At 41.0% G+C, this 21,169-nt stretch overlaps 3 protein-coding genes across 5 annotated transcripts in view; 1 reads left to right on the plus strand and 2 right to left on the minus strand.

The window, feature by feature from the left end:
• The first annotated feature begins 3,939 nt into the window (after positions 1-3,939).
• LOC115764459 (SH3 and multiple ankyrin repeat domains protein 1) overlaps positions 3,940-21,169 on the plus strand; it is a 35,322-nt gene continuing 18,092 nt past the window's right edge. For both annotated transcript variants that reach the window (XM_030707496.1, XM_030707497.1), the window contains exon 1: positions 3,940-4,447. In XM_030707496.1, coding sequence (XP_030563356.1) covers positions 4,271-4,447 — 177 coding nt within the window. In that variant the 5' untranslated portion in view covers positions 3,940-4,270. The remainder of the gene's footprint in view (positions 4,448-21,169) is intronic.
• Positions 4,741-6,339, minus strand: LOC115764458. The gene is made up of 4 exons (XM_030707495.1): positions 6,285-6,339; positions 5,336-5,618; positions 5,086-5,209; positions 4,741-5,027 (listed from the first exon to the last, which is right to left on the minus strand). The coding sequence occupies exons 2-4, from the start codon at positions 5,600-5,602 to the stop codon at positions 4,933-4,935; spliced, it is 486 nt and encodes a 161-aa protein (XP_030563355.1). The 5' UTR covers positions 5,603-5,618; positions 6,285-6,339; the 3' UTR covers positions 4,741-4,932.
• LOC115764457 lies at positions 6,289-7,865 on the minus strand. 2 transcript variants are annotated; one of them, XM_030707493.1, is made up of 7 exons: positions 7,668-7,865; positions 7,497-7,603; positions 7,391-7,446; positions 6,829-6,965; positions 6,669-6,760; positions 6,454-6,589; positions 6,289-6,376 (listed from the first exon to the last, which is right to left on the minus strand). In XM_030707493.1, exons 1-7 carry the CDS (start codon positions 7,795-7,797, stop codon positions 6,318-6,320), a joined length of 717 nt encoding a protein of 238 aa, XP_030563353.1. In that variant the 5' UTR covers positions 7,798-7,865; the 3' UTR covers positions 6,289-6,317. The 2 variants fall into 2 exon arrangements, with proteins under 2 accessions (XP_030563353.1, XP_030563354.1); XM_030707494.1 differs by lacking the exons at positions 7,497-7,603; positions 7,668-7,865 and having other exon boundaries at positions 6,829-7,139; positions 7,313-7,394.

Here is a 21,169-nt window from a genome sequence, read left to right on the forward strand (position 1 = left end):
ATAATTCGCAACATCCGACAAGATTGCGGACCGGCTCCGACACAACCAACCCAACCCAACCCAAGCCAACCCCTACGCCACAGCAGCCCTGCCACCCCAAGCTGCTGCTCGCCGAAATCACAGTGCCTCATTTAAAGCTCAGCCATTAAAATGACAAAAGTAATTTGCTTTAAAGCTGTACGCAGTTTAAAATATGCATGACTAAGGGTATTCGCTTGCGAATGCCGCAACACTCATGAGTGCTGCGGCAACTGAGTGACATTTTGTTGCACGCTGACCCACAAATCGCGCTGAGCCCCTTGGGCTATAGTCAGTCGTCCATCAGTCAGGGAACTAATTTCCACTAAAATCCATTCGATGTGGCATAATTTCAGCTGAGTGTCTTTCAAGTGTGCCCAGACTTGCCGCAGCTGCACTTTGTGGGGCATTGGGTTAGGCCACAGCAGGCGGGCACTTTGCCAGTCACACTCTGCTCCTTGTAATATTCTTCATCTACTTTTTGGCAAATTTCGATGGCTGTCAGAAAGTGTCACAAATACTTGAGCTGAACTTTGCGACAGCCGGCGCACACGAGCGCATTCAGCTCAGAGGCTGCTCAAGTGGGCGTCAGGGTTGTCCAAATTTAAGAGCTTTCCATGTTTTACAACCTGACTGCAAGTTAAACAACTAAGTTGCAAAAAGTCTGCACTAAAAGCGTAGATTATGAATGTAAGACCATCAAAAGGAAACAGTGGACATAAATGGAAAAACTGAACTTTACCCTGTGCTTAAAAATGGCTGCGCAAATATAACATGAAGACGTAGACATTTTCATCTACTTTCTTTATAGGAAATGTCTTGATCCTTGTTATATTTTGAATGTTATAGTTCAGACCTGAAATATGCATCTAGATTGGAGTATAAAGGCAAACGTTATTAAAGACATTTTTTGGTATATTATGGGGTTACGGAAAGCAGCCTCCCAGATACAGAGTATCTTTTAGTAGAGTATACTCGATTAAAGAACCCTCGCTTATTTTTGTTTATTTTTACAGGGGTTTGCTGTCCGCCGAATCAGCTATATATCAGGTAGCTTATTTCGGAATTGGGGCGCATAAAAGAACCCCCGGCAATGAATGTTGCCCGTCAGGCGTGAAGAGCACATAACTGTCAGATGGATTTGAGGGTTGAGGGCGAGAATTGGCTGTTGCGCCACCTGGCGGTCGAAGTACAGACACGTACACACACGACAAACTGACAGCTGTCAGGTACTGACAAAACAATTGGAGCGAAATGACCAGCAGGCGGGGGGCGGAGAGAGGAGCAGAGCAAACATAAATGATGATTTGTGCACATGTCACAAGCGCAAAGGTCAAACATAATTTTTCAATCAAAGTCAACAGAAAAGGGGTTGCGCAGCCCCAAGCCTAAATGCTTTTTGCGCAAAATTATGCGCTTTAAGTGAAAAATCGCAGCACTTAGCTGGCATGGAAATTGCGATAATCAAATGTTGTTGCTTTAGTGGTTGTTGGTGTTGCAGTTCGCACCATAATTGCGATAATTGAGTTGTTGCTGTTTTGCGCTATTCATAAATCAACACTGCGCACTTTAAACTGCGATTAAAAAGTATTGGCCAAGTTGTTGGATGGAAAGGCGCAGCAAAGTGGGTGGCTGCATAACAAACGTTGGCTTAGCAACTTTTCCAATTAAAAGCGATTGGCCATAAAAAGCGCAGCAAATGTCAGCGTTAAACTTTGGGCTAAGACCCGAAGATTCAGCGCTCTGAAATTCAATTCAATTCGAGACAAGGAAGAGAAAGAGCGAGAGAGATAGAGCGAGTGAGATAGAGAGAGAGAGAGTTATTTTCGGCTTACTGACTCTTAAATACCTTGGCAGTTGGGCAACATATTTATGTATTTTCTCTGATTCATATAGCAAGCATATAATATGGAATTCTTGATAAGCAATATAGCTTTAATTGGAAGTCCGATTGCCAGCCATATGATATGGGGATTCTAGAGGATAATAATAAGATGAGTTCGGATAAAAGCAGAGGGACACGGTTATAAAGGATATGCCGAGGCTGAATTAGAATGCCCTTTGGCAATATAATTGAATTCCAACTTCTTCTTCTGCTGGGGCTGATAAACTTGAGGCGCATAAAAAGATTATTGCATAGATATGGCACACTCCGCTTGCTTTTTTTAATTAAGTTGAATGACTTGTGACCACGTGGCGTATGCGTAATGTATGCGGCGACAATTGCTGTTAATTAAAAGTTTTGTTTACCTTAGCGCCCCAGAATTCATAGCCAGTTCTTATCAGAGAGAGAGAGAGAGAGAGAGAGAGAGAGAGAGAGAGCGAGAGAGGGCTTATCAAACAATCGTGCCTGCTCGTTAGCCAAATCAGCTGCCTTTGACTTTGCCTTTGCCTTGGCCATGTTATTATCTGTCCAAAATATTGGAGTCGCAGTTGAGCTGTTGATAATTTTCACTTGGCCTTTTTGATTGACAGGTGGGTTGCCAAGGTGAACGGCTCTTGTTTTCAGTCCACTTGTTTAAATTTATTTAATTTATGTATTTCGGCAAAGTGTACGCAGTTTCTTGACCGTGACATCTTTTCAATTGTCGTGTTTCTGGGTCCCTTTTCGAGTGCACTGAACTGGATAAATATTGTGTGTGTGTTCTGTTTGCATTGCCTTCTATTAAAAAACAAAAGTCAACTCGCTTTCAAATGTGCTTTCTACTTGTAGGTTCTTAAGCCATATATATTTCTAGTTAAGAAGTAAGTAGACTGCAACAATCTGAATCGTTTAGGCGCAATTTAATGATTTACGAGCGAGATAATTGAGTGTTGTACTTGGTTTTTTTTTGTTTAAGTGTTCTAAGAGAAGTGGCACTCGAAATGCTTTGAGCTATGCTTGAGCACTGCTGTAAAGATTTGTTCCGACTACAATTGTGTGTTTTAGGCAGCGCTAAAGACTCGCGTGAGAAGGTGAGGTGGATTTTTATAAATTTGTTTGATCAACTTTCCAGCCTGGTAGGAATGCTGTCTTAGAGCTTATTCACAGCACCAAACAGGCCCCTAAAAATCTAGCATTGAGCTGTGTGTTGATCGTCAATCAGATTGATTGACCCAATTTCTGTAAACGATCGCCTATCACTTTCTGTTCCGGCTAAAGATGCTTTCAGCTAATCTGCCACCCGCAACTTTTATTTCGAACCATTCTGAGCCAATTACTAAAACAATCAACACGGCTGCCATAAAATGCCTGATCCCCATAGCCCCTGCCGCGCTCTCTATTTGGCACACATTCACAGGCTGATGCCATAAAAACCGCCTTCCAGTTTGCTTGTTTCGCTTTTGAGGTTAGCGTGTGAATTTAATTTGTGCATAATTGCGGCAACTGCAACTGCAACTCGGACTGCAGCAGTGAGTGTGCTGCTGCGGCTATAAAATGTCAATATCAGCGACTAATCAGCAATAGCAGCAACAGCAACAGCAACAGCGAATGTTGAATGTGTCTGCTTTTTGCCCGCCTTGGCAATTTATGGGGTTTATGGGGAAGTGTCCGTGCGACTGACACAATGACAGCGACCGATTGACAGACTGCCTGACTGCCAAAAGCGGCGGGGGTGCGGACGGGTCGGGATTGTAGTCGCTAAAAAAAATTGTAAACCAATTTACAAATTAAGTTTTTTTGCGTCAACCAAGTGCTGTGACAACATATTTGACGTCTTGCGTGGTTACTGAAGTGCTCACAGATACAGATTGGGCTCTAAAAGAGGCAAAGAGTGGCTACACTCAGAGAAAAACTGTGTGCTAAGCGAGCGTAAAAAGTAACTATTAAATATTCTAGATTGAGTACGGTATAAAATTCGCATTTCTTATTGTTTTTTTTCTCTGATTTTTAAACCTTATTAATTAACAATGTTGAAATCCTTCTCTCTTTTTAGCAGCATTATAATGCACATTCCAATTGATAAGCTGTCCACTCAACGGAAAAGCCCCGAGGAAATGTCTGAGCGAAACGCTTTTCAACAATTGGCAACGGCCAGCTCAATCAAATAAATGCGCCATTGACAAGAAGATTTCTAAAAGACCAACGAAAAATACGAGCTGCAAAGCAACTAAAAGGCATAAAGGACAGTAAAGAATAGAGAAGGCACAAAACTTGCCTCTTCAGCCAATTAATTTTTTTTTTTGTAAACTGTGACGCTGTGCGCGAAAAGCCGTCAAAATTACGACGTATCACCCACCCACGCCCAAAGTCAAACAGAACCCGGCCAATATGGACAGCACGTCCGGGCCGGGTGCGTTTGACGATGAGCCGCCGCCAGAACCCCGGGATGGTTGGCTACTGGTGCGCATCCATGTACCGGAGCTGAATGTCTACAAGTGTCTGCAGTTTCCATCGGAGCGTCTCGTCTGGGATGTCAAGCAGCAGGTGCTCGCCTCACTGCCAAAGGTGAGTTCAGACCCCAGCTCTTAAACTACAGACAACTAGATCAACCCGCATGACGCATCATGCATGACAGCCAAAAAGTCGTGTAAATAAAATGTGTAAAAGATAAGCCCTAATCATACGTGTATGCCATTATATCAGATATTACTCTCCAGATTTCCCCGAGCCAAGTATTTTCTTGAAATTTTCCATATCCATTAAACATCCATATCCATTTCCACATAATGAAATTGATTTATTCGAGAAATGTAGATATTCAAGAATTTGTATATCGAAAAAACATAAGAAAATATATTCATGCAAGCATTTTCCCAACACACACAGACCGGAAAAATTTTCCATTGACAACAGTAGGCAACTCTCTTTTCCAATGGAAAACTTTCATTAGACTGGCGACTAAAACGAATTATTCACTTGAACAATTTTTACTCCAGCAAATCAATTAAAACATGCAGAAAATAAATAAACCGTTTTGACCAATTTGTGTCTTAGATGTAGGTGTGGTGTGGCTGCTCATCATCGTAGGCATAGCGCAGTTCCGAAAAGTAGGAGAAGATTATCACCCAGGCATAGATTAAAACAACTGCGTAAGTTAGTTGAAAACCAATTAGAAGAGAATCAGCCGAACTTGATCCACTCACTTATTGTAATTAGAAAGAGAGCGATGATGACCCAGACCCAGGCATACACTATCATAGCTATTATGTGCACGAAGATATAGAAAGGAGTGAGCACCAGAAATGGCACAAACAACAGTTCGTTATTCTGTGGGAGATAGGATTCCGTAAGATTGGGTTGTGAATGCGGCATGCCCATGCAGAGACATCTTCCATAGGAGTATTATTGCAAGGGTATACACAGTTCGGCAGGTTTTTCTAAATTTTTACTCACATTATGCACTCCAATGCAAACCATTGAGGCGGCTATGATGCCAAAGAACGAGAAGACCATTGTTGTCTTTGGGGCTGCCGGAGGACCAAAAATCTCACGCTGATATTCGTTGGGGAAGATGCACCGCATCATGAAAGCGCTGCCAAGGCATAGGTAAACGAACCAGGTCAAGAATATGCAGCCCAACAATAATGTGCCCGTGCGCAGCGAGAAGCAGAAGCAGCATTTGTTCAAAATCTTTATAAAGTACTTGCAGTGACAAGCCATCTTGGTTAGTAAGTATCTATAAGAAACCAGCAAAAAAAAACCGATATGCTATGATCCTCCCGGTCTTCACGTAATTTGGAACTTTGAAATATTTGAAATGAAAAATCAAGTTTTATTTTTTTTGAAGTTAAGCTCTGTGGAGAGTGCACAGCTTTTTGTAAATGATAGCTCTCAAATTTGGTATACAATAACATTTTACAGAAGGTCAACTCGATTGCTCAAGCCAAACATAAAACGAATAACTAAAATATATATGCAAATATATATATATATAAGTACTAAAAGAAATTATCTGGAGTCCTTCGTTGCAAGTTGCACCAAAAATAGTTGGGAAATTCGTTTCGACTATGCATCCTTCTTTTGATATATTTCACTTTTTAATTATTGAAAATTCTCTTTTCTTTGTATGAATATTACAAAATGTTACTCAAACACTAAAATAGAAAATTTCTGTTGAATTTGGCAGCATTTTTATTAAGGTTGTCTTTATACAAGCTTTAACCATTGGAGGACGAGTTTTCTGAAACCCCGTCGTGGTGCACATTTCCAGACGGAAACTGAAAAGTCAGTAAGTCTGTCACAAAACACACTCTTAAATATATATATATATATATATATATATATATATATATCGATTTTTATACGACAGTAAGATGGAAAACAAAAATGATAAAACACGTACGCAATTTATGACAGTTGAATTTAATTTTCTGCATTATGACGAGAGTTCCCTGAAGTGGGAATGCACAAACATCAGTGAGAGGGCTATACTAACTGATAAAGGAGTAAATGAAATGAGAGTAAAATATAAAATAAGAAGATAGAATAGATAATTCCTTTAGCAGACTTACGTAGAATAATTACTTGCATGCTTAGACCCTCAATTGAGTAATGGTACAATACTATATCTAAAATGAACATCACGAGGTATAATACGAATATGATCAGGAAGCTTATCATCCAGACTATTAAGAGACATCGTTTTTCCTGCCAATAGTAGTCAGATAATGTAAAAGATATTGCTTGAATTCTCTGAAGACATGTATGTAGATGTAGAGTAAGTTACCTTAAAGGCCCCATAGATCAACATTAATGAGGAAATAATACCGGTTGTCAAAATGATCGACTGCAAAAAATTCCACTCGTTGGTTTTAGTATCTGTAAAGGTCAGTGTAGAAAACGTATGTTGGATGGATAAAGGCATATATATATATATATAGACTTACAGATAAAAACACACTGCTCGCCATGGAAGGCCATCTCGGCAAAGAAGAGACAGGTAAATACAATGCCGATAATCAGGCTGCCATAACGCAGGGGAAAACAGCAGCAGCATCGCCGAAAGAGCATGATCAAGTTTATGCTGAGAGAAGAGTGTTAAGACTTATACGTATTTAAGTGTACCAAAAATTTTGACAGTGAATGCGAAGCAGGGTTGAGTGAAATGTGAAATATGAAATTGTAAAAATGGAACATCAATCGGCCAATAGATCTTTAAAAAAGAATAAAACAACCAGCCAAAAATAAGTGTATATAGCTGCAAATTAAAGGAAATTCGATTACAAGTAATTAAGGACTTGATTAAGATCAAGGCTGCAAACCGGATCTGAACCGTCCGTGCTCGAACGGGAATTTTTTAATCTAGTTTTACTCTCAGCCAAAGTTCGAACACTTTGGTTTGCAGCCCTGTCTTAAATATCCTCTACTCACTCAAGGCTGTGAATGTTATAAGAATCAAATATAAAGGCCCACCGTAGCGAATAATCAAAATGAATGTTATGCACTCACCAACGATGTGTATGCAAACGAATAGTAGCCAGGGCAGGGCGAAAGAACGGAATTTCCTACAGATACAGATACAGATACAGTTGTAGATACAGATACACTTGCTTACCAATTGTGCGCCAAAGGCTAACAAGAGAGCGCTTATTAGCATAACTGATGATGCAATGAGCACATAAAGTTGCGTATCCTGGAAAAGATATTCGTTGGCCAGCTCGGCTAAAGAAATAGACAGTCGAGGATGTGCTATGTGCTTTGTGATATGGGCGTTGCCAACGCTTACCTGGCAGCTTGTTAGCCAGAAGGAGCGCCATAGTCACCATAGACAAGGCATACATTAGCGCCGTTATCACGGCTATTAAAGTAGTGCCCAATCTTAAGCTTAAGCAGTAGCAGCAGCTTCTTAGCTTCATGCTTAGCTTTCACGCTGCTTTTGGAGACGAGCTATTCAGAAAGTCGACAAATTTTAGATAGAATACGAATCTGTGTTTGCTGAGTGGAAACAAAAACATGCACATGTAATCAATATAAATGGAAGAGTTTGTCTTAACTGATTGAATGGAAGACACACTGAGCGAAGAGTTTGGGTGTCGAACCCCCAAAAACAATGAAAGCAATTATCATTCCAATTAAATTCTAATCTTTGATTATTATAATATCACATACTGTCAGTTGGACAGTAGGAACGATCTGTCGTTATAGTCGTATCTGAGACGAAAAATCTGCCATATATACCAATAATATATGTTTATCCCGAATCTGACGCTCCATTTGGAAAGTCTTTGCCCAAATGGAATTTCGAGACAATTAATTAGATTTTATGTAGTTCAACTTTCTTTTGAAATATTGCGCTGCATGTAACGCTCGCAGCTGCCACGTGCCCCAGCAGCCGCCACGCCCATGGCCGTGGCCCAAGCTGCCAGCGAGCCAGCAAATTTCAATTGAAGTTCAATGCAAAACCAATTTCCGACAGCCAGAAGGCAGCAAGTCGTGACGATCGACGATCGAGCCGCGCAGATATTGACAATTGAATGACAGTCTGTCTAAAAAATAAAATAGAGAAAAACAAAGAAAATCTGCGCAAAAACCGAAAACTCGTTTTTATTTTTGGTTGGCTCCAAAAAGGGCCCAAAAACTGGCTGGCCTAAAAGTGGGCAGCCCAACTTAGTTTCAGTTTCAGCTTGAGTCTTGGGCCTCCGATTTGCAATTAACTTGACACAATGGCCAATCGTTGGCAGACATTGTACTATTTAATAACAATTTGTTAAACAAATTGTGGCCAAAACATTGTCCGCTTGCCTGACGTGGGTAGCGCTCCGCACCCATTTCAATATCAACACAACAGACACACACATATGTATGCAGCCAAAATGCTGGCCGGACAAACGACCTCCAGCTAATTGCACGGACCGGGTTCACTCAATAAAACAACAGCAACAAGCAACAACAAGTGACAGACGGGCGTTGCATTTGTTTGTCCGCAACTGAGGGGCAGAGGTTGGGGAGGGTGATTTTTTTTTCGGGTGTCTCTGTCAAGTGTATTTGGAACCATTGCAGAGTCGGTTCGCTGGGAACCAAGCGCTAGTTTTGCATAACGGCATGTGGGTGTCCAGCGCCAATCACATATGAGAAACGTGAGTGTTGTGAGTGTCGTGAGTGTCGTGTGAGTGCGACTCATGCAGATCAAGTCATGACATGGCCCGAAACTGTAAATTGATTGAGCAAAGCGTGAGATTGGGTTCTACTTGCGACAAAGAAGAGCCACAAAGTCTGGTAGCATTAATGAATCAATAAGTATATATGTATTTCGTTTGACTTGAATGGGAATGGACAAAAAGCTGGGCTCGAACACCCAAAGCAGGCGCTTGCCGTGTGCTTCTTACAATTTAAATTATGGAATTTGATCTAGAAGCATGGGTTGATTGATTCTAATCTGTACTTCCGCCAGAACGCAGTTGTTCTATATATTTATACCCGTTACCTGAGTATATATCTTATCGCCTTTGCTGGCCGAAACACTTACAAGTGCTATAAAATACAATTCATAATGCTCACACGCAATTCGCATAGGTATTTATGAAGTGCTATCAACGCACAAATACTTGCAACTCACCAGCTGCCCTGCCAGCTCATCCAGATGCCTCGCTCATGAGTCCATTTGTTTGGTTAACAGCTTTACGAGTAGCTATTTTAAAATCCAAGACAAATATCTGTTGAGCGTGCATTATTTTCACATTGTATATGCTTGACGTGATTAGAGTACACTGAAAGAAAAGCTCTGTTTTAAATTCTAATTTGTCCATCTATTATATTATATATCCTGAATATTCTGAAATTAAGTGAGACTTTAAAATGAAACGATGATGAAAGTAAATGTAAGTAGTATCTAGGATTTTTCTCCGAGTGTAGCACTTGCCTTGCCTTATCGGGCATTGTGTTATCGGCCACTTGATTCGCAGACTATCTTCGCTTTATCGCCAGCGTCTATACGCAATCGTCGTAAATTTGATGAGTAGCCCACAAATTGCCTTTGTCAGCAGCGAGAGTAGCGCACTTCAATTAGAGTTCACATCATCAATCAGTCGAACTGGCAGTCAATCAGTCAATCAATGCTCCAGTTGTAACTGCATGACTGAGCACTGCGCATGGCCCACACATGCGTTTGGTTCTTAGTCAGGTTTTGGTCTTGGTCTTGATTTCCGCCTGCTAATCAATTTAATCGCTATATGGGGGTTTATTTTTTCTCGTTTCTTTCTGCTTTTATTTTTAGGTGGGCGGGCCACATAGAGCTTACCGGTTCGCTCTAAGTTGTTTTGCGTGTAATGCGCAGCTTTAATTGATTCCAGCCATCTGTTATGGCTTGAGCTTCGATTTGGCATCAGGTACAGGTACACTCACTCTTAGCAAGTTCGCTAATGTATACAAGTAATCGAATGACTAGACGAAACTTGAATGCCCTAACCCAACTATCACTTGATTAATCTAAGCAAAGAAAATATTATTGGTAAACCTTTAAGTCAATTACAAATATAGCTCACTTTAAGGATTTGCTGTAATAATGTCTCATAATAAATTCAAAGTAAACTAAGAGTATTCAAAATGCTTGCCACTTGCCTTAACGCTGCCCCTAGAGAGCAAGAGCGAGAGGAAGAGGGAACGAACGTGTGTCGCTGGGAATTGATTGGCTTTTAAGCTTTTGAGCTCAATTGAAAAAGAAGCGCTGCCAGACTTTCTGTGGCAAAGCAAGTGCGAGGGGCTGACAGAGTGGGTCAGACTCCTTTACCAGAGCGGGCTGCAACGGCAAGGATGACTGCTATTGGCCAAGTTTGAATAGCATTGCAGAAGGCATTTTGGCTTTGATAAAAAGTTTGTAATATAAGCAGTTCGCCGAATCGGAATACCATATCCACAGTTGCCTTTGGAATTAAGACAGCTGACTATATGTGTGCAAGGGTATCTACAGTTCGGCAACACGAATTTAACTTGCTTCCTTGTTGTCCTTTTGAAATCAGCGACTCAGTCAGCAGTTTATTAGACATTTCTTTGCTGAAACTGGCTATTTAATGGTTAAACTTAAATCAATTTAAATGTTTGTCTTTTGGAATTGGCCCATAAATCAGAGTCTGTAATTTGGCCAGCCCATTATAAGGACATAATTTATGGATACCCTAGAAATAGTTTAAGAGGAAGCTGTCACAGATGTGTAATTAAGCCAAAGCTAATGCTTTGGCTAATGCTCGAGCTTATGTGAAAACCACGTTGTCAGCCAGCAGCCTGTCTATTAGAATGTGGAATATAGACATTTTGCATGTACCCAAATCCAGCTACAATCTCAATCTCAATACCAATCCCAGTCCCAGTGCCCATCCCATTACCAAAATGTAAAGACAAGTCGCAGACCCTAGACACTCGTTAGATTTAATGACAGCGCATAGTTTGCGCACGCACGACATCATTTCTGGCCCAGAGCTTAAGCCGGAGCCTGTGGCAAGTACCACAGAGACCCCGTTTGAGATACTTACGAGTGTGTGTTTGTGGGTGTGTGTACCGCTCTCTATTGAACCGTTAATTTGTATGTCAACTTAACTTGGCACTTGCCACAAGCGGACGCCTCGTTCTTTAGCATTTCAAATACCCTTGCCGAGGGTATTTCAATTTTGACACGAAATGTGCGCATCGTAGAACAAAATATCATCAGCATGGCCCTACTACTATACAATATCTGCTCTTTACATATTAAATAGATATGATAATCATTCATCTTCTAAGACATCTTCTTTTGCATCCGTAAGGGTATTTAATAGTTGCCATACCGAACAGTTAATTTGCCTCTTTCTATCTCCTATTTCCAAGAGCATTTCGAGTCCTGCGACGTGCCTGATTTTTAGTATGGCATAGTTCTGTGGCATGCTAACTCCTCACCCTCTTCTATTCAATTGCGCAGCTTTTGTACTGAACATTCACTTACAACGCCTTGGCACAATAAAGATGGCACTGATAAGGCGCCAACGGAACCGCACTGAACTACTTCGATTGGGGTGCGGCTTGTGGCAACTCTTTGGTTCCACCAGCTGCTGCTGTTTCTTTCTCCAGTTTTGGAGAATTTTTTGCTCGGCTAGATAAGAGAACGTGGGGATTGCGCTTGTCAGGCAAATGAAGTGATAAAGTTTTATAGAGACGCGAAGCAGGCCCGTAAAACATAGTTTCCCGATTGCCATTAGATAGGAAGATAGGAAGAGCTGTGATTTATAAACGGAATGCAGTACATGCTCATAAATTGCTTTGATATATGCCCGACTAAAAAACCTCGCCATGTTTATAGCGCAATAAATGCCAAATTTATCATTTATTTATTTTGTGATAATTGCTCTAAATTTAGTTTTTATTTTGGGCACTCTTTTAAGTTTAGCTTTAATTTATTTTGTTTTTAATTTATTTAAGCATATTTGCATATTTGCGTATTTCGACTTACGATCAGATTAAAAAAGTTATTTATTTTATGTTCAAATCCTTTGAAATGCGCGCTTTTCACAGCATGTTCTGAAAATGTAATTTGCATACTGAAAATAAAATGTGTCCCACCCACCCACATGAAACTCATAAAGCAGCCCAATAAAAGCATGTTCATGTTGTAAAGACATTTGCATTGCCAGCCTCGGCGTATGCGTGATATTTTGAATATTGTTTATCTGTATGCTAAACATGTACATGTCACAGGATTTTCGTACATAATTCCATCCAAAAATTATTAAGAACATGACTTTATAGCATGACAGCAACAGAACAACAACAAGACAATTTTTTGCTGCTTTTTATTAATAATTAAAATGTTTTGTTTTCACGCACATTTTTTTGCTGATGCTGCTGCTGCTCGCACTTCTCGTTTAATTAAATGCAAAAACAAACAATGTTCTGCGTTCGGATAACGAACCGCGTGCCAAACACATTTAACTTCTTATAAATGCGTTATTAATTTAATAACAATAACTACAACAACAACCACAACAACGGCTGAAATGCTGCCTGGCAAACGCGGCGTATGCGCAATGTTCGATATTAAACGTTGACCCGCTTGCCCGACATATATAATTGAATGAAAATCCGCAATGAAAACTGATGAAAACATGATTGAAAAATGACGTCACAATTTAACAAACTGAACAATCAACACACACACACACACAAATACACACTCATGTGTATATACTTACGATATTGATACTTGTTTGTGGGCATTATGCGATACTTAATGACATTAAATGGCCGCTTGCACTTTCGTCGGGCCTTTGCCTAACGTTCAATGTGAACCCACAATAAAAATAATGTAATTGACATCATGAACGTAACCACAATACAACAAAAACAACAACAACAACGACAACAATGGGAAACAGGTGGCTTTCTGGTTTAAGGTTGGTGTCGGCATTTTATCTATATAAATATATATATACTATATAGTTATAAGTACATACAGTGAAAACTAATGAGTTATCTAGAAAACAACTAAGGATGCACATTTTGCAGTTTATAAAAAAATAGCTTTCATTACATATTTTAAATATAATATCTTAAAAGGAGAAAAACAGACAAAATTATGTTTAAATTAAATTTTCAAGTTTATTTTAAGTGTGATTGAAACAAAGCAAACAAATAAGGAAAACAACTTATATTATGTTGCCGTTAGGCTATTACAGCTGCGAATCGTTTTACGTCCTACTTGTTTATATGCTTATTACTTTGGTTGTTTATTTAGTTGTTAATTTAAGTTTAATATTAATTTACACGAATTCTCAACGTCGCGACAACTGAACAACTGAGCAAAAGCACCTACGTAAATATTTATGCAAATTGTTGCGCTTGTAACTACATGTGTGTGTTTGTGAGTGTGTGTGTATGTGTGTGTGTCTCCATGTAGTGTCTATAAGGCACACACGAACTGCACTCGAATCCCAACTCCTACTCCAACTTCAACTATGAAATGTGTCAAGTACAGCAAACAGTTAAAAAATGTATGGGCAGGGGCAATACACGCGACCAGGACCCGCCCTCCTCCTCCTGCTACCCATTGCCCCCTTCCCGGGGTGTCAGCCTGCTCCGCTTGTAATTCAATTAAAATGCAAAGAGATTTTAGCGCTTCGGGCACAGCAAATGGAGCGTGCAGACCCGATGCCAAGAGAGAGAGAGAGAGAGAGAGAGAAAGAGAAAGAGATACTCTCAGGTCTGTTGTCTGGCACGTCCACCTCTCACTGTCACTGGGCGTTCAAGTGCTGTTGGTATTTTGCATACCCTGTAGAGGTGTCAGATGTGCAATAAAACACGAGGAGGATTAGTTAGACGAATCTCGATTTAAACTTAAGCTCCAATATGCTACTAGAGATAAGCTATTCCATACTCTTATAAGTTTGCAGTTGTATTTCATCTTTTGCAATCCGTAGATAACTATTTGACCCTCTCACTTGGAGTTCTTTACAGGGTATCTTAGTGTACTTCATGCTCGAGATCTGTACAGTTGTACTTCTCATTTGAAATTGTTGTTTTGCATTTGACAACTATTATTATATTTATTTATTTTTTTATACCTTCCGTGATTTCTGCCCTGTTATCAGAGCAAATTATATTTCAGCCATGTTCTGTACAAAAATGTAAAGCTTCTCTTAATGGCTGTCATCTCGTATCAGCTCCCCAAAAATGTCCAAATAAAATAACACAATTTACAATTAGCCCCACGGCCAGCAAAACACAAAAAAGTATTTTTGGTCTGTTTTTGCGAGACGGGGCAAAAATTGTTGTGGTTACGAAAGATCTTGTGATAAACTTGTGACATTCTGTTTATGCCTCAAATATGATTTTAGGATCCGCCCATAAATTTTATCTAGGTGTTAATTTGACTCAAATATAACTTGGTTAGACAAAAGCAGCGCTTTGTTCTGGTCTTCTCTTTAATTTTTAGCTGTTTATTGATTACGTAATAAATTTACAAAACATTTGATCCGGTTCAGCAAATAAATTAACATATATTTATTACTGCATTAGAGGTCAGCTTGATTATGCTGACCTCTCACAAGCCCTGCAAATGACCTTGACTCTGAACGTCGTTTTTTGTGGCTCGATACAATTGTCAAAGCGCTTTTTTAATGAAAGTTGCATAAAGCTAAATAATTGGCTTTAACAAAAGCGCAAAAGCGGAAAAAACAAGCCAAAGCTATTAAAGAGTGTAGGCTGTGAGGGGACGGGGTCAAAACACACACACACAAAAGAGACAACAGAGCATTTACCGTTGGCACAATGGCAAATAATTGCTGTTATTTTGGCTTAGACAACAAAGCCCAACTAGCCCAGTGGCTGTCAAACTGTTTGCGGGCGTTTTAAATCGCGCCAAAGTCGTTCGAATGTGAGTGTGTGTGTTTGTTTGTTTGTTTAGCTGCGGGCGTAAATTGAGCATCACAAGTTCAATTCACACACACACACACACTTGCGCATGTGTGTGCCGCTTTGAGCTGCCCTCCAACTAAATTTTTAATGGCACTTTTATTTTGTTTTACATTTATTTCACTTCTTTTTCATTTTTTTGCACAAATTTTTCCCATTTTAATTTGATGTTGGTTTCGGTTTGCTTTTCAATTTCCGACGCCAACGTTGTCAGGCGTATTTACGGTTCTTGTTGTTGTTGAACAACAATGAAGCATTTCCGGTTACCAGATGTGCTTGTGTCTGTGTGCGTGTCTGTATCTGTGTGTGTGCCAGTGTGCAAACATTCTGTGGATTATATTCATTGGTCTGCGTCAATTTGTTTTAAAATGTATATACACACGCTAACATATATATAAATGGTGCCAACAACTAATGAATGTTGCAGCGGGTCTATGCGATCTCTCTAGAAACGGATATATTAATAATATATAAATGTTATGATGTCCAACCAGCATTATGATGGACTAAATAGGCTTTTCAATGCTCCCATTAAATTTGTATTTGCGTGAATGATGACAAATGTAAATGTTAACTTTAACTAGAGGATAAACAATGACCAAGATCATGAATAACATTTAACTCTGATAGAGTAGTAGGGGTTAAAGCTTAGCATAAGGTAGGGTTTATTATTAATCCACATTCCTTGCCGGATGAGCTCTCAAAGTGACTCAGTCATTCGAAGATTCGCGATTCAAGTCCCTGACAATTGTCTGGTTGTAGAATTGTCTTAGTGAAAGGCCTTAGCTACTTCTATAGCTAATAACTATAGTAATAATATAATTAATATAATTCTCGAATTCTTGCAATATTTTATTAATCTCTATTTACGACATTCTTTCTACTTGCAGGTAAGAGACGTCAACGCTAATTCAAGTATTCGCAGCAAGTGTGAGTGTGTGTACTAACCTAATTGAGTGCGATTGTGAGTACATAGTCATAACGCGATCGAATCAAACTCGTGAATACTCTTGCCGTCTTCAGCCCACGCAGTGCATAGTTGAGTGCCCGGTTTTATGGCACATTCAATGAGTGGAACGGCACATTTCAGGCCTATCGCGTGTCCAGAAAGTGTCAAAAGGCGTGGGCCGGCAAAACACTCGAAGAACTCATACGGAGAATTGAGAACTGAACAGAGACAGGCAGACATAGAGACAGAGAGACAGACAGACAGATTTTCAGACTGGAGTAGATCGTTGTGTTCTGGGGATCCATAACTGTTTACGTTCGGGTGGAAGACCCCCCACTAGTGCCCACTAGTACACGCAATAATTCTTAGCCCCATTCCCTTTGCTCTCTGCTGGTGCGCCCCGCTCTCTCACCCTCTCTCTGCCCATCGCGAGCTATTTCAGTGCTGTGCCAAGGCACCAAATGACACCAAGCAGGTCCCCTTTGGGTGTTGCGAATTGAAGCCCCTTGTGCTCTGCTTGTTATTGTAAGCATTGCAAATATGCTAGCAATTTAGTGGGCGTGGCAGGGCCCTAGTAGAAAACTTTGACGCCAGCAAGCTGTCCGCAGGCGCAGGCTGCAGCCACAGAAACGCGGGCAGTGGAAGGAGGGGAATTGCTGCAGCGATATCTTTCGAGTTCATTGCTTGTAAAATTGACTTTAGCACAAGCGCATCCAGCAACAACGATGGCAACGACAACAACTTTCAGCCGGCAGCTAAACAAGCCAAAGATACTTAGCCACAATTTTGCTGAGCTGCCTTTCCTTTTAGCCTCTTTTTTTCGATACCCTGCAAGCATTGGAAATGTGTAAGAAAGGGTATATTGCGGTAAGGTTCTATAATAAGCATATATAAAGACTTGATTGTTGGTATAAAAGAATTTATGAATGTCATCTGAAAGCGATGAAACTCTCAAGACGATCTATTCATTAAAGCAAAGAATTCATTATATTATAGGATAAGGGCAACAGGGTATGTGCTAGTCGAGCACTCTCTTTGGTTTTGATTTTTTTGTGTGCGCGCATTTTGTGCTTACCTTTTGGCCTGACAGTCAAAGCATGGCCACAATTTGTGTGCTGCGTTTTTCTACTTTGTTGCGGCTGCATTTTCGCAATTTTTCTAGCTCATTTGCCCAGACGCCGAATGTCCTTCAGCACAGTCGCAGTTGTAGACGTGGTCTTAGTCCCAGTTGCCGTCTCCAAAGCGCGGCTTTAGTTATCTTTGCCGCTGCTGCCATTTGGCAAATTAAAGTGCGCGCAAAGCCCAGAGCGCAAAACCCGTTTGGAAGCCAGGCGCAAGGCGCACGTGCAACATGGCAACTGGCAACTGGCAACTGGCAACTTGCAACATGGCAACTCGCTGCAAGGCTGCATCTCAAGCTCAGGCCAGGCCAGGCCAATTTGGCAATGCATGAAAAACAATCCACAGATTTTTCTTCTTGTTTGGTCTTGGTGCTCATTTCATTTGTTGCCGCTTGGTGGCATAATTCGCGCGCCAGCCGACGCCCCAAAAAACGCCTCGGACCAGCACAGAGGACACATTGACTACTCAAAGGCAGAGCGCGAGGGGGAGTTGGGGGCCTCAGCTGTGCTGTCGATTTACGAGCTGTGATATTTTGTGCATGGCCTGCCAAATTGCATGTGTATTTGCTTTTTTTTTTTCTTTTTGCTTTTGTGGCAGCAGGCAACACACTTGGCCCCAAGCCAGCTGTGCGCCATCGATGGCCAGCTGATAGCCAAAGCCACTTAACTAATCTACCGAGCTGTTCCACAAGAAACTCCTGCAAGGAGTTTTAAAAAAGCTCCTGCTTACAAAGAATATTGTTTACTAATGCACCTCATTACGCCTTTAAAGAACAATTTTAATTTTGCATAGCATTGTGTAACACATAGAAGAGGACATATGCTTAATGAGCATTAGGTATAAATTTTTATTAGCCATATGTAATTCCTACAGGGGGTTCTAAGAAACCTCTTACTTACAAAGAATATTACTTACCAACGCACTTTTCTACAAAGAAAATTGCTTTATAAGCTTAAAGTATGTTTGTTTGTTATATGTATATATTAACAGTCGAGTAAATGCTGCATATGAGCCTGTCTTTCTGCTCCAGTCTCTCAGTTTTTTGTACATTTTATATATAACCATCTTTTAGCCGCTGGCCGTACTCTTGGAAATTGCCCGACTTCTTATATCAATTTCCCATAGAAACTCTCGGACGCAAACATAGTTTGACATATCTTCAGAAAATATGCATGCCCCATATATATATATCCTTCGTTTTAAAATCGAGGCTGTTTGGTTTCTTAAGACTTCTTAACTCATCATCAACAAACAAAATGTCACCCATAGGGTGAATCGCCTGTGTTACAAATATCTATCCCGAATAAGCTATATATATTCTTATATCTTTAGGGTATTCAAAAATTCTTTTCAGTTGATACTTCCCAAGCTCTTTATTGTCACTTGTTAATGGATTCGTTGCAGTTGCAGTTGCAATTATAAAATACGAGCCACCCGCCTCCTCGTGCCCAAAAGGGCACCTCAAATGGGCCATTTGCCATTTTCCACTCCCGTTTAAAGTGCTTCAATCGATGGTGGGCAAAAAGAAAAAAGTTCTTGAAACTGCGATTCGCTGGCGATTGATTTAATGCGGAACCGGCACGGGAATGGGAATGGGATTGAGAACGGGATTTCAGATTGGCCATGGACACTGGCGGGGCGGACAAGCTGCTGGCTTCCTAGTTGAGCTGAGCTGGAGTGAGCACGTTCCATTGCCGTTGCCGTTGTCAAATATGGCTGCGGTCAGTTTTCTAACTGCTTTGACCAGCAACAACAGCAACAACAACAACAACGAGAAGAAAATGTTGGAAAAACTTTGGCTTGGCAGCTGCCTGCACTGTTGAGCGCGCATAAATTTCGCATCCCAAGTTGCTTTTACCTTTTGCGGCCACCCTTTTCACATTTACCGTTAAGTTCTGTGCTACAAATTTGCGCTACGCGAATTTGTTTCCACATTTTCTTTTTCCTCTTTGTTTTTTTTTTTTTTTCGGCAAGCAGCCGCCTTCTCTATTGCGCATTTCTGTGCGATTCGCCAGTGAAGCAGGCCAAGTGGCGCTCGCCTCAGCGCTGAGATTCAAATTGAGGCGACTGCGTGAATTGGGACTCAACTAACCGAAAGACAGAAGGAAAAAAATGAAAAAGAACTCAGTAGCAGCAGTTGGCAAAGGCGGCTACCAGCTCGTTTAGGCCACGTTAGCCTGCCACTGACTTGTCTTAAATTGCAGGCGTACAATAAAAAGGCAACGCCAGCCAGGTGGCTTTTATCAGCAGCGGCAACACCAGCCCAGACCAGACCCCACATGCCACATGCCACATGCCACATGCCGAATCCCATATCCAATATTCCATATGTGTCTATCTGCAATTTGTATACCCTGCGCACCAAAAAAAAGTAAAGAGTTTGCCGCATTTAGGCAAGTGTATGTAACAGACTGAGTTGATTTAGACAGTCATAAGCATAAAAAATATATATGTACTAAATATTCTCTCATTTTAAAAAGGCCTGCCATTAGCTTATACTCGATAAATATCGATTTCCAGCCTTGACTTAATTTGTTTGATTCACGCACATGTTATCCAGTTGCTCAAACTTGAAGTTGGATACAGGGTATTTGCTAGTCTCGACTGGAGCCCGCTTGTTTTTTTTTCTCCATTCCGCTTTTCCATTTTCACGAATTTGATTGTATTTACGAGTGTTTTTGTTTTTCACACCTGAAACTGCAGAGTTGAGTGTTCCATATTTTCGCATTGTTCGGCGCCGCCTCGAGTCGACTCCATTTCCCGATGGCTGCACCTCGCACCCTTCCATTCACTGGCGGCTCCCCAGGCGCTTAACAAGTCGGGTAATTGCCGTTGAGTGCGACACACGTGACGTATACGCAATCTTTAGTTTGTTTTTTCTTCTTCTATAATAACTGTTGGCAATGCGTGTTCGTCTATAATTTCATAATAAGCGACAGTCGATGGCCAAGTTGATGGACTGTTTGAGTGTTGCAAGTGGAACTGGTTGCCACTCGACACCTCGAGGGAGGTCGCTGTCGAGTGGATTGGAGGTGGGACTGGCAAACGGCTTAAGGGCAACTTTCCGCTTGTTGGTGCTCGGTTTGATTTCTCATCGATGGCAATTGCAGGCACTTAATTGCTGCCTGCTGGTGACACGTTATTGCAGCTTTTTGCTTTTTGTTGCACGTCGCCTGCCGCCTGCCAGAGTTGCCCGAGCTGCCTGTTGCTGCCTCCGCTCGCTCACAGCTTCCCGGGGCGCTTTTTATGAGCAGCGAGTTGGCTATTTGGGTCAGCGCCTGCAGCGTACAGCATGCAGCGTGTTGAAGTGCAACCAGACGGAAGTTTCGTTTGTTTACAGCCCGTTTGTATGTGGCATCTACAAGGCGAAAGGCTGGCAACGCCAGCGGCTAACGAACTTCTGTCGGTTTGTGCCACACTGACCAACAGCATCGCCAGCTAATCGGGCCATTGGGGAATGCGCTTTTGTGGCGAGTCTAATCAGACTAAATCTCAAGTTGATCACACACAGTAACATTTACTGCTGTAGCTCAATCAAATTGAATGATTGACCCAGCAAATAGCTGCTATCGAGTATCGAATCGGTTGCTGCTACAATCAATCGCATACAAAAGGGCAAAAAGGTTAAGAAAGATTTCAATCAGTCATTGACCACAATAAGTTACAAAATATATAGTTTAAAGCTAGAGAGTTTCCATCTTTAATTTATTTAGTTCAGCTCTTAAGCCTCTTGTCTTTCTGCCTGCATTCCTTCAGGTTTACAGGTTTTCATTTCCGCATTTCTG

The sequence above is a fragment of the Drosophila novamexicana genome, unplaced genomic scaffold, assembly GCF_003285875.2.
Source record: "Drosophila novamexicana strain 15010-1031.04,08,12 unplaced genomic scaffold, DnovRS2.1 tig00000858-arrow-arrow-pilon, whole genome shotgun sequence".
Classification (NCBI taxonomy): Eukaryota; Metazoa; Arthropoda; class Insecta; order Diptera; family Drosophilidae; genus Drosophila; species Drosophila novamexicana.

What these genes read in the sequence shown, in the direction of transcription:
- LOC115764458 (XM_030707495.1), bottom strand. Translation starts at nt 5,602, where the DNA reads ATGGCTTGTCACTGCAAGTACTTTATAAAGATTTTGAACAAATGCTGC. An exon ending in TTTGCATTGGAGTGCATAAT is followed by an intron (nt 5,210 to 5,335) that starts GTGAGTAAAAAT and finishes TATCTCCCACAG; the next exon opens with AATAACGAACTGTTGTTTGT. An exon ending in TCTCTTTCTAATTACAATAA is followed by an intron (nt 5,028 to 5,085) that starts GTGAGTGGATCA and finishes TAACTTACGCAG; the next exon opens with TTGTTTTAATCTATGCCTGG.
- LOC115764457 (XM_030707493.1), bottom strand. Translation starts at nt 7,797, where the DNA reads ATGAAGCTAAGAAGCTGCTGCTACTGCTTAAGCTTAAGATTGGGCACT. An exon ending in TCTGGCTAACAAGCTGCCAG is followed by an intron (nt 7,604 to 7,667) that starts GTAAGCGTTGGC and finishes CTATTTCTTTAG; the next exon opens with CCGAGCTGGCCAACGAATAT. An exon ending in CGTTTGCATACACATCGTTG is followed by an intron (nt 6,966 to 7,390) that starts GTGAGTGCATAA and finishes CTCTTCTCTCAG; the next exon opens with CATAAACTTGATCATGCTCT.